Source organism: Spea bombifrons, chromosome 5, assembly GCF_027358695.1.
Source record: "Spea bombifrons isolate aSpeBom1 chromosome 5, aSpeBom1.2.pri, whole genome shotgun sequence".
In the NCBI taxonomy this organism is placed as follows: Eukaryota; Metazoa; Chordata; class Amphibia; order Anura; family Pelobatidae; genus Spea; species Spea bombifrons.
Genome location: NC_071091.1, coordinates 96,747,036 through 96,759,477, shown reverse-complemented (window position 1 = coordinate 96,759,477; position 12,442 = coordinate 96,747,036). Strand labels below are relative to the sequence as shown.

The 12,442-nt window shown below is 40.6% G+C and overlaps 1 protein-coding gene across 2 annotated transcripts in view; it reads right to left on the bottom strand.

Annotated features, from left to right (window-relative positions):
- The window catches only part of GRHL2 (grainyhead like transcription factor 2), a 45,806-nt gene extending 37,443 nt beyond the window's left edge, over positions 1–8,363 (bottom strand). For both annotated transcript variants that reach the window (XM_053467092.1, XM_053467094.1), the window contains exon 1: positions 8,215–8,363. In XM_053467092.1, the coding sequence (XP_053323067.1) occupies positions 8,215–8,234 (20 nt within the window). In that variant the 5' untranslated portion in view covers positions 8,235–8,363. The remainder of the gene's footprint in view (positions 1–8,214) is intronic.
- Between the last annotated feature and the right edge of the window lie 4,079 nt (positions 8,364–12,442).

Below are 12,442 nucleotides of genomic sequence, written 5' to 3'. Positions count from 1 at the left end.
CTTATCACATGGCATCAGATAGCGGGATAGTTTATTAGAAAACACGTATGATTGTGCGACTTTCTTTTTTTTGCATTGCATTGTGTTCAGACGCCTCTATGCCCCCCCGCTTGATGATGTCATACACACAGCTAGCTCACTACCACTGTTTAAACCGCACGTTACTTTAAAAAGGGGGTTGTCACCCTGAAACTATTGAATTTCACTTAATCAATGTGTCTCAGCAGACTCTCAAATTTGGTGATATCCCTCTTCTTTTTGTTACGACAAAGGAGGGGGGATGGGGTGTAAAAGGATCTAGAGGAACAAAAAAAACAGAAGTGCTTTTAGTAAAAAAAAAAAAAAAATCCATTATATTTTATATTTTTCAAATTAAAGCCAAAATTAAGAATTGTTGTTTTCAGTTACTTGCTGGTATTTAAAGCTTTTTTGTACAGATTTCATGATTTAAGACATATTTTAATCCTCACAGCTCATCCTTTAATCTTCACGAAGACACGCTTCTTAGAGAGAGCGTAGTTTAGAGTAATCATCGTCATAGTAAGTAAATCATGTGTAGTCTTGTATCTGTTCCTGCTGCCCCTTTAAGTAACTCGTATCAAGGGGTTAATCCCTAAATAGTTTTTGTGCCAAATCCCAGATTTAAAGCTCCCTTTACATTCAGTCTGGAAATGGTTAAACATTTCTTAAAATATTTTTGGAACACAACTGGCTTATTTCATTGTGGATATTAATTATTTTACACGCAAATACATAATTCAGTCTTAAAAAGTATTGTGCATTAATATATGGATGACATACGGGTTCATACTAAATGTCTTATTCAGTGGAGTATTCAGTGTCGTATGTGTTCTAGCTCTGTTATCTTAGCCCATTCTAGTAGACTTGTCTTTGAAATAAATAAGTTACAAATTTCCATAAAACATCTTGATAAGGTTCTGAAACTAGCTAGTCACTCGCAAAAAGAAGTCCCACGTCGGCCGTTGGAAATGTTTGGACATGCGCAAATGTTGTGCACATTTGGGAACCACATTAAATGTATTTCATTTTTTCCAAAATACACTGCAGTTAAATTCAAGTCAAATGAATTCAGTCCTCTTTCATTTTCTGATTAATTTCTAAGCACAGCTGAGTTTTGCTTGCGCTATAACATGCTCTTATTTCATTAAACAATGTATTTACGTCTTCATATAGCAGGTTTTATAGACTTGATGTAAGGATGATGATTTTCTAAATATCCATCTGGGAATAGTTCCCAACACTTTTATAGTAGTTTGCCAGGCGTTTTTCCAAATATTGGACTTTAAAAGAAAATATCTAAAAAAAAACCCCCACTAAATTAGTTAATTGACGTTGCAGGCAATGTAATTAGCGTCTTTACTCCTGTGCACACCAACGTGCTACAGCAGAGACAGCCAACACAGCAATTGCCCAACCACTTCCTTGCATGGTGCTTTTAAATGAATGCCCATCATTACCATTGGTTGATCTGTACCTCCGAAGAATGTCTACTCTTACGTTAAAAGCCATATTTAACTATCTTTGCCAATACAATACATATATTTATGGAGTTTAACAAGACTAGAATGGTCAGACTAAGACAAACCTGCATGCAGTCTCATAAAACGGGACATCTGCAGGTCGTCCAGCAGCTAGGACATAAACCTGCTAATCAGGACTGTCCCAGAAAGTGAGGGACCACTGATGCTTTGTCTTACCTAGGAGACTTGGTTCAATTTGCATCCCTTTAACCCCTAAAAGTTCAACACCTTACTCGATACATTGGGATAACAAAAAAGCAGGGCATGCAAGTGGATGCCGGAGGAAAAAGGTAAAGTAGAATGGAAATACATTTTGGGGTACTAACCAATAATTGAGAGAAGTGTCCTATTCAGAAATTAAAACTGATGTGTTTAAAAATAATATTTACATTAGGTACGAGAAGTTCATAAAAGGCACATATTATATACATTACACTATGTTTTGTTGGGTTTTTCACCCCTGAGAAAAAAATAAAAAAATTCACGTTAGTCAATATAAGGAGGTCATTCTGAAGGTTTAGTTTAAAAAAGAAAAAGCCAAAGATTCTCAAACATAAAGAAGAAGAGCCAGCTGGCTATAAGGAGCTCCAGCATGTATAAATATTAGTGTTGTCAGCTTTACAACACACACCCAAAGTGCTTGCTCTTTCCTCACCAATATCCCTCTGACTATGAATGCATCCCATTATTCTACAGCCCTAGAAGTCCTTGTCTAGTGCAACAAACCCCAAAACCCAAACACCACTAATGCACACAGAAACCAGCCGTTCTTGATTCATAACAAATGGTGGAATGAGGGCGTTGAAATGTCCAACTCTCCCTTAGTTGGCAGGTATACAGAGTTAAAAATGTCATTATAGGCCAAATTTCATTGACTCCCACTTGACGATCATACTACATTCGATCATTTCACCAGCACTGCGACTAACTGCAGGTTTTGGGTTAGCTATTTATTTAACAGCGTTGACTTGTATTCCTCATTATACTGTGCTCCTGACATGCCCATAAAACACAAAAGATGTTTCTTTTAATCAGTGCTGCCAATTATGTTCTCTGTAGTAAAAAGGGTCAAAATAAACCAGATTTAACATGTTTAAAGAGTATGCCTTAATAGATCAAGATAAAACCGGTTTAATGATTCATGGAGATTATTATTAGATTTCATCATATGGCACAAACATTTAAAAACAATGACAGTCTGCATCTACCAGTGGTTCACTTAACTCTTTAAATATCATTAAACGCTTATATAGGCTTAAAGGGGCACTCCAGCCACCATATGCATGTTAACCTCTTCAGGACCTAACATTACATTCCAGCAAAAAACACTGTTCCAGGCCGTGGACCTAATGCCCTCTGATAATGTCACCCATTGTGGCTCATCCCACCTGCAGACAGAAGCAGGACTTCCGCTGCGGGCTGCCGGGGGACCCAACAAGAGCCACTTCCATGCATGTGATTAAAGATCCCGTGCCACATGGACAAAACATGAATTGTACTATTATAATAAACAAATAAACTTTAGCAGAACTGTTATTTTTAGTATTTCCTCTGAAATCTAAATAAAAAAAAAGAAACCTTGACAAAGTTTTTAGCGCTTATGACAATAACAAGTATCTTTTTTTCTTCCACAAATCAATTAAATGTTTCCATCAAAATTACAAAACAGGAAAAACTCTCCTTGATTGAAAGATGCGATGGGTTCGGGCGTTCAACAGGACTAGGAATGGTGTTCCTAATGCTGCATTTAATTACAAAAGTTTTAAAACATTATTATAGTAGTAGCCAATGTATGCTGGCAAAACATCCGTGTTCAGAATCAGACCACATACATGTTACATGTGACAGGCTGCTGCTACTGACTAGAATGGGATTTCTACTGGACACGTGGTAGAAGCATACTTAGGTATGCTCACTACTTTCAATAGAAGAGGATTGGGAGGAGTTAAATAAGACAGAAGTCACCTAACTCTAATAACTAAAGAATTCCTACACTTCAACATTTAACATGAAGATAGAGCTGGAGTGCTCCTTTAACTAGCGCTAGTACTGAACGAAGGAAGTGGATATGATATCACTCCATCTTGTTTTTCTTAATACCAAATTACGAAATGATTGGTCTTATAGTGTATGGCAAAAGAAAACCATAGACTGATCATTCCTAACAAAATTTTCCATAAAAACACCGCGCACTGCTGCACGGGCAAATATTGACTTCCGGAACCCTATCACAAGTCTTCTTTCACTAAGTTCATGTTGACAAAAATAAGTACTGGGGGATTAAACCTTAAATACAGAAAATAGCTTTGGGAAAAACAACATTCTTTTAAATAAACAACAGCCAAGTAAACTTGTGTTTGATCTTTAATATTATTGGCCAGTCTATGTAAAAATGTGAAAACAAAAAAAATGTCTGGGCAGATAGTATAATTTTTTGCAGACCTATATATGACCAAATCTGCCCATTAAGAATAAAATAAAGTGTATCCGGAAGATGGCTAGAGGTGGCTGGGGCCGCCATGACAGGGCATAAGCAGATCCATGGTAAAGTCTGCCCAGCATACTAAACCTTCAGTTTTTTTCCCCATGTATGAACCCTGTTTTTGGATTAAAATTGCTGGGTCACAAACTGGTATGTTGGTACTGACTTATGTCTGCTATACGGTATTATGATGTAAATAAGCATGAGATGACAAAACACTTGCAGGTGTCTTGCAAATAGAATTATAAAGGTCATTATCAACAGTGTCAGCTTTGTAAAGCCATCTGTGTACCAAGAACAAGAAGCCCAGGAGCTCCTTAAAACCTGGAGGCCACCGTCTGCTACAGAGGACTATGCAATGCACCTGCAATTCTCTGCATAAGAAAAACAGCCCTCTGGATATTGTGCATACCAGGGTCCTTCCCTTCCAGATGCACATGAGGACCGAAGAACAGAAAGGGAGTAGGTGAGCTAGCCAAGCTGGCTTGTGGTCCTCCATTCCTGTTGAGCCAGGCTTGGGTTCCAGCCCTCAATGACATACCAAGTTCCAGTTGACAGTAAAGTTGACATGAGAGGTTATGTTCTGTTTCAGCACAATGACTTCAATAAAAATTAAGAGCCAACCTCCATGAGCTTCTCCGGCAGGAATAGTTTGTCTGGCCCTGTATAATGTATAGTTATATACATACTATTAAACTTAAATGGGCCATCACAGCCCTTCATCCCGAAGAAACTTGTCACCGTTGGCTTTTCATAATGGATAGTAAAGTAAGGGAACTGAATCCACAACTGTCCTGTAAACTGAACTGCCAATTATCGCTTAGTAAATAAATGCCACTAAGGGTAGTTGGTTAAATGTGTTTTTGGCCTGTACGTTACTATGCGCTTCACCTGACCTCTCCAATATCAAGTGCATCAGAACATTAAGCAGATCTAGATCAGAACAGATTCCTGCTTTCAGCTGAAGGTTGCTTCATGGCAAAACTTGTACATTCTTGAATTGTTGGGCTGAAAGACAAAGCTATCAGAAGAGGTAATGTCTGAAGCAGAAATAGTTAAGCTCAACAGATGCTTAAACGTGAGCCTAGGCCAAACTCTGCAGGATCCTGTGAGTTCTGTACTTAAACTCCCACCTCCTCGAAGCTACAGCGTATCCAAAAATTACCAGATGGGAAGCAAATCAGGAACTTAGTTAACTTATAAGACTTGTGAGTTTTTTGAGATACAGATAGATATGAGACATTGCTATAGCATGAGAAAGAAATGACTATTTGACTGGATATCTAGAATACAATATTCTACAAATGCCCAATAACATTTAGCAGCCATTTCAGCAATACATAGATTGCTGTTATTACTAATCGTTAAAATTAATTGAAACACAGATGTTAAAAAATGATCCAACGGCCTACAAAGAAAATTAATATTGCTGTATTAGCCTATGAGAAGATGGAGTCTGTAGTCAAAGTGGACACATTTTATTTGGCCAATTTACAAAAATATATAGTTACGTAAGCTTTCAGAACCTCAGCTGTCTCTTCTTCATTCCATCTGAGGAAAAGACCTCTGATGTCTTTAAAACATGTGACTCTACATCGCTTTCACTGGCGTAACTACATGGGTCTCAGTGGTCGCAGTTGGGACACGGCCCGTGCCTCTAGGAGGCCCGGTGCAATCCCTGTGACCCCTTCTTCCCATCCCCTCGTATCGGTTCAAAATTGTTTAGAAAGGCACTTCTGACCTGGACTGCACCGATCCAGGTCGGAAGGAGACAGGAGCATAGCGGGGTCACGTGATGTCACCTGACCCTGCGGTAAAACCAAGGCTCCTTGCACGATGTGAGAGCAGCCAGAGATACAGCTGCAGGAGCAGTGAGAGGTAAGCAGGGGCGTGAGGGATGTATGTAAATGTGTTTGTATATGTATGTATGTGAGCATTGATGTGTAAGTGTGTGTGTGTCAGAATGAATGTGTACATGTGTGTTAGTGAGTATGAGTAAGTGTGTGTAATTTGTGTGCCAAAGCATATGTTGGAAGGGGGGGGCAAGGGTCAAAAAAGCCGCAGACAAGTTGCAAAGTTGGGGGGGCCCTGTGGCAATTTTCGCACCAGGGCCCTGTGGCTTCTATTTACGCCCCTGATTGCTTTCTATGCTGGTCTAATAAAAAGTATCTCTTTCAGACAACCCTAGCAGGGCATAAAAGCTGTACTGATTCATATGGATTCGGGGCAGCCGGCACTCCAGCATCCCTATGCAGGGCGATGTCTATAGGTGAGCAGAGGTCTGTAGAGACAAACTGAACCAGGCATTAAATGGGCAGTCGCATCCAGGATACTATTTTTAAATATCAATGATGCAAACTGATTTTTCTGCTTCTACAGTATTAAATTTTCCTTATAAACACATCACATTTCTCTCCCCTATTCCTGGTAATGTGGCCTCTGCTGAAGGTTGCAAAATAAATACATTTTACTAACATCTTTGTTGAGCCAGACCAAGATGAATTGTATCATGTAATTTTAGAGTACAGGCTCAATGCCTATCCCTCTACACTGCAAGACAACTATTCCAGCACTGAGTTCTGTGCAGCTGCTCATAAAATACATTACAGAAGGACTGGGTGAAGGTCAAAAACAATGATTAGAGGTTTTGTATCCGCTACGGTATGACTGCAGCAAAAGCTACACAGGGGGAACGGAACTAGTATTAAGATTCCCTAAGAGTTACTGATGACCTCATATGAGCCAAGGCGGATTCATCCCACAGTCTCAACCCTGGGAGCTTTTCCTTGCTCCTTTCTCATTCTTGAAATTGTGATTTCGGTATACACTTGTCCCAGCTTGCTGCATTAAGAATCTGCCATATCAGAAAGGAGTCTGTTGATGCTTGGGGCATTTTATAGCACAAATGGGTGGACTATAAAAAAGATAAACTATATGAACAGAAAATTCACAGAAGTCAACTTTACGTGAACATGTTACCTTTGGTGATGTTAAGACAAACATAGATAAATGTTATGAGACAACCAGGAATCTACACATTATGTCCACCAAGAGCTCATGGGTTGTATTGAATTAGCTCCCAAAAGGACAATAGGTAGGAAAAGAAAACAAGAAAGACCTATAACAGATGAAAGGTGGAAAGTCTACAGAGACTAAATGTCCTGACTTGTCTCCAAATCCTAAGACTCTTTGCCTGGGGGCATTCAATCAGTTTATTGAAATCTTTACTTTGTAAGTCCAGCCTACTGATGGATGACATGCCATGACTGGCAAAGGGACAGCCAAGAGTCAATAAATGTGTCGGGATCACATACAAGAGAGTAGCAGGGGGTGTAATTAGAACATGTAGTCCTGGATTACTTGTTCTCTAGGTTTATACAATAACATTTATCCGCAGGTGATCACAATGCAAATCACATGGCACTGCGATACTGACACTAACATTTATATACACTGAGCAAAATGATATGGAAGCTTCCACTCCAGAGAAAACTACCCATTTATGACCTTAAATTGTGCAGCGCTACAGAATATGATGGCGCTATATAAAAAATTATGATTAGAATTTAAGACTGTAATATATATATATTTATATATAGAATCAAGTTACAAATATGGTTGGTCTTCTCTGATTTCTTATGTCCATCATGTTTCCATCCAACTGCAAAGAGTGGATTAAACAAATTTAAAACCCTCTGCCCAAAATCAATTGCTTTAAGATATTTTATCCCATGCAAGCAACACATTGTCTGCAAAAGAACTGATTAAATAAACTAATTTATTAAAAATTATAAAAAAATAATCTTAAAACATGTACTAAGGGAGCTTTGATCTTTATATGGAGCCCACCTGCTTTCCCCTGCCACATTGACACAGATCCTAGAATATGGCCGTTTGTACAGCAAAAGAAAAAGCCCTTTGTTGGAGGCGCACAAAAGCCAAAGTCTCCCCTCTCCCGGCACTCGGCGCTGAGCAGGCCGGCCTCCGTGAACACTCCCCGGGCAAGAGAGTCCAGAGCAAGACGGGGAGAAGAAAGAACGGGATCTCTACAGGCAGAGATCGCACCGAGCAGCAGGAATCTGGCAGGATCCCCACACTGACTTCCATCTGATCAGGTCCGACAGCGAGAGGGAGGAATACAAAGTTTCCCGACTTCTGCCACCAGATCCCAAAACCAGTATGATCACTTACTTGTCCGTCTCTTGTGACATGTTTGATCCAATGAACTTTCCCTTTATCTTCTCCCTAGCTCCCTGGTGGAACTGGACTTTCAAGTCTGTGCAGGTAAAGGTGTGTGGAGTGTGTAAGGGGAAAGAGATGGCAGAACTAGAGCTACTGGTAATTCTTCTTTTTTTTTTTCCTTTCTTCTTCCACCCCTCCCCCCCTTTACTTTTTTTTTTTTTTTTTTTTTTTCTCCTTCTAGCCAAGCTAGAAAGGTAAGAGACAGGTAGACAGCCCCTCCCTCTCCCCCTCCTTCCTGCCCTCCCCCTTTCACCGCTGGTGGCTGGACAGGCTGGGAGGATGAGTGGATCAGTGTACTGTGTAGCCCCTTCCCTGCTTGTAGGGTGACACTGGGGTGTGCTGGGACCGATCCAGGTCAGGAACCTTTACCTGTGCAGGTAAATTCTTTCACTCCATGCTAATACTGGGTGCCCCTTGTTTTGCCGCACGCTGATTGGCTGACACCGGCTCAGAATTCCGAGCTGAGCGCCTATTGGCTCCTTGTGCTCAGGTAAGGGCCTGCTTACGCCGGGAATTCGGATTAGAAGCAGTTCCTGCAGCCGTGTGTAAAGGCGGCACGGCTGACAGGCCGACAACTTCTCCGTGCAGGAACTGCGAATGGAGCACAAACTGACACTTTATCCTCCATCAGTACCAGCACCAAACAGCAACGTGCTGCATCCGCGCAGCCCTGTGAAAGCATTGCCGGTGTTACATGTATGCACCGTTAACAGTGTGACTCCTGTGAAAGGGTGCCGTCACACCGGAAGCACAGGTGATGCCCGCGCTCTACATATTGCAGGGGTATGCTGTGTTCTCTGGGAGTGAAGGAGTTAAGACGGGAGGAAGTATTGTGTAACATCCACCTGACCTCTTTTACACCTTTACAACCGGGTGGGGCTGGCCCTGTCCTGTCTATACGTCTGACTCTGTGTACATACACTCTACAATTAATCTGCTTATCTGCCATATGTGTGGGGCTGTAGGGTTTATGGGGCCCTGTTTCCAAAGATGAAGCTGCTAACTGGGGAGCAATGGAGCTGTTGCCTTAGATTTTTGTTTTTTATACAGATGATTCATTGGATTGACAAACAGTGGGGCAATTGCCATGGTAAACAATGAAATGTTTTTGCTGATTGCTCCACTTTACACTGGAATTATTTTTCTACTTAACCCAAATCATATCACAGGAAATACATTATATATAAATGATATATATTTTACTTTCCTTTGGGTAGGCTTCTTGGATCTTATAAATGAATGAATGAATGGGGGGGGGGATATCCTGTGATCATTCTGATGCAGGGACACCAGGGATCTACACCTGTAACAATTAGCACAAATGTACTTAACAGGTCTGTGGCTCATGAGCCTTTAACCATCGTGTCCCAAGCCAAGGTCTCACCGGGCGTCATAGGTGTTGTAGTCCAGCAACAATGATAAGGCTACATGCTACAATTTTCATGCTGCTTAGTCATCACCATGGTCTTGGCTGAGGATGGAGGTTATTCGTACATTTTAATCGAGAAATACAGTGTCTTAATTTACCGGAACGCTATACTGCACACACACCTATCGTTCCTCCGCACTGTTCCGTTTTCCAGCGACTCTGGAACATAAGAGCAATGTTACCTTACGGTGAGAGAGAGAGAGGCAGCAGCTCTGTCAACTTTCATAATACATCCTGGCCGGGCTTATGTGAGAACAGCAAACAATGTGGGCTGGCAAGTCATAGCTACCTCCTGCTGCTAGAAATTCAAACACCACATCAAGTATTGTCTCTCCTACTAATCTGCCAATTCAGGAATTCCATTAGACCATTCTTGCCCAAAACAATCTCAAGTATGCGTTCATTTGATAGGGTTAAAACATTCTAATTTGCAGGGGTGTACCTACAGTATTTGGCACTCGGGGCGGATCCTGTATGTGGAACACCCCCCACAATAAATGTTGGAAAGAATATTTATTTCACAAACTTTTAAACTATGTAAACTGGAAAAAAACTAGAAATCTTGAAAAATAAATGATTAACTTATAGATAAATGAAATTTAAATAACATTTACTGAACAGATAGGGTACAGCATAACTCCTATCACTATACACTGAGCCAGACACTGACGGTAGCGCAGCATAACCCTATCACTATACACTAAGCCAGATATCGATGTGGTATGCGCCTCTGCCCCTGAAGCAGCCTGCCCGTGCCACCTCTGCCCCTCCTAAACAGCCTTTCTGCCCCTAAACTCTCTTACCTCTGTTGCAGATTTCACTGGTCCTGGGGCCAGCCAGACAGCACTGGGGCCACACAGATGTCTTTGTGGCCCAATGGCCACCTATTGCGAGCCCGCAGCTTACCGCTGTGGCACCCACACACTGTGTGAGGAAACTCTCCTCCCGTGCAGGCGAAAATAATGTGTTTTATCACAGATATTGAATGAATGCCTACACTGTTAAAACATGCCCAGATGGCTTGAAACATTAAAGTGGCTAATGTAGGATCCAATGCAAGGTACCAAGACTATGTCTTCATCAGCTGTATTGCCTGAAAGGCTGAGCTGCTGAGTAGTGTGCTGTCAGGATGGGAACTTTGCTGCTTTCCAAATGAAAGGAAAACCAATAGGTCAGCCAATAACTAGACGCGTAGCATAGCATCTTTTGTCGGGGTCACTAGTATGAGCAAGTGGATGTCAGCACTGTCAAAGCTACCTGCTGGCTAAGATAACAGATAATTAATATAACATTTTTCAAAGAATGGGGATTGTAAATGATAGAACATAACATTAATGTTTTTAGAGCTTATTGATCCAAGGAGAACTTTACATACCCCCCCCCCGTGGCAAAATCCGAAAAATAGCTAAATTGTTCTTTTTTTCCCTTATTTTGGAGCAAAAGTCGAAAGGATAGTTAGAAAGGTTGAACTTGATGGAGATAGGGTCTTTTTCAACCTAAATTCCTATATGTTACTATATGCACATGAACGACAGAACGCTCCGCTGCTGAAGCGGCCTTGCAGTGAGTATAATGCATATGTGCCATGGCAAGCTAGATATGTGTTTTGGGCAAACACATCTCCCGCTAGCCACGGGGGCGGAATCTGTTTAATCCCTTTGTGCATTTGCATGGGGGAAAGTGTTTAATTTAAAGGGGTAACTCAGCTATTGTATGCATTAAATCAACAGATGACATCACAAATCAGACAAACTAGACAACTTATTTGAAACATGGATTAATTTTATTGATTGACAGGTGAGTACATAAGGGAATGACTTTAAATGTTACAAAGTAGCAGTTTGAATTAGTTTAGCCAAGAAAAGGTTACGTCAGCGCTTGTCTTTAATAAAGTTAAATTAATTACCCCATTTTTTTGTGATCATGTTTTTGGTTTTAAAGAAACTTTCATTTTGGATGATAAATACCTATTTTATACAATGATGCAATTTATAAATATACTGCATCATACTAGCAATCAAGAAAGGTGCAAAATCTGGGCTTGTGCCATAGTAATAAACATACAACAGAATTAACAATATATGTCTGGTTGGTGCAGAGCCATCACTTCTAGGATAGTTGTTACAATTGTGAACTATTAGATGCTCAACCTGTTCTTTATTTTTTTCCAGATTTTGGAAATATTTGTAATAATCTGTTCTTCCGCCTGTGACTCCTTTGGGAATCCATTTTCTGTGTTTTTCCACAGTTGCATCTCCTTACCTGCATGTCATTACCTAAGTGACCCAAAATGTTTGAACGGTGGATATGCAAGTCCTGTAAAGAAAGAAGTTTCTAAATTGTTAATTGCATTAAAATAAAAAATAAAATCTTCATTCACATGGATACTTTGTGTAATTTTTGGATACAAGTTTCAGTACAATTCCACAATCCCACACAGATGTTCCCTTCGTGACAGGTGGGGCGTATGATTGTGAATGAGGTTAAAGACTGGCTTGGGGCAAGGGAGGAAGATATACATACCTGGGAACTCTAAGTTTGACCCAGAGTCTTTGAGTCGCTTTTCTTTTTCTCTGGACATGGGGAGTAGCATACTCCGGAATGTTCCTGGGAATGTCAATATAAAGTGAATGATAGTGAACCTGCCTCTCTGTGTGTGTCTGGGAATGATCCTGTACACCTCTATATAAAAGAAATATTTGAAACACCACTCATCATTATTGAAAAATACAGACACACACACACCTT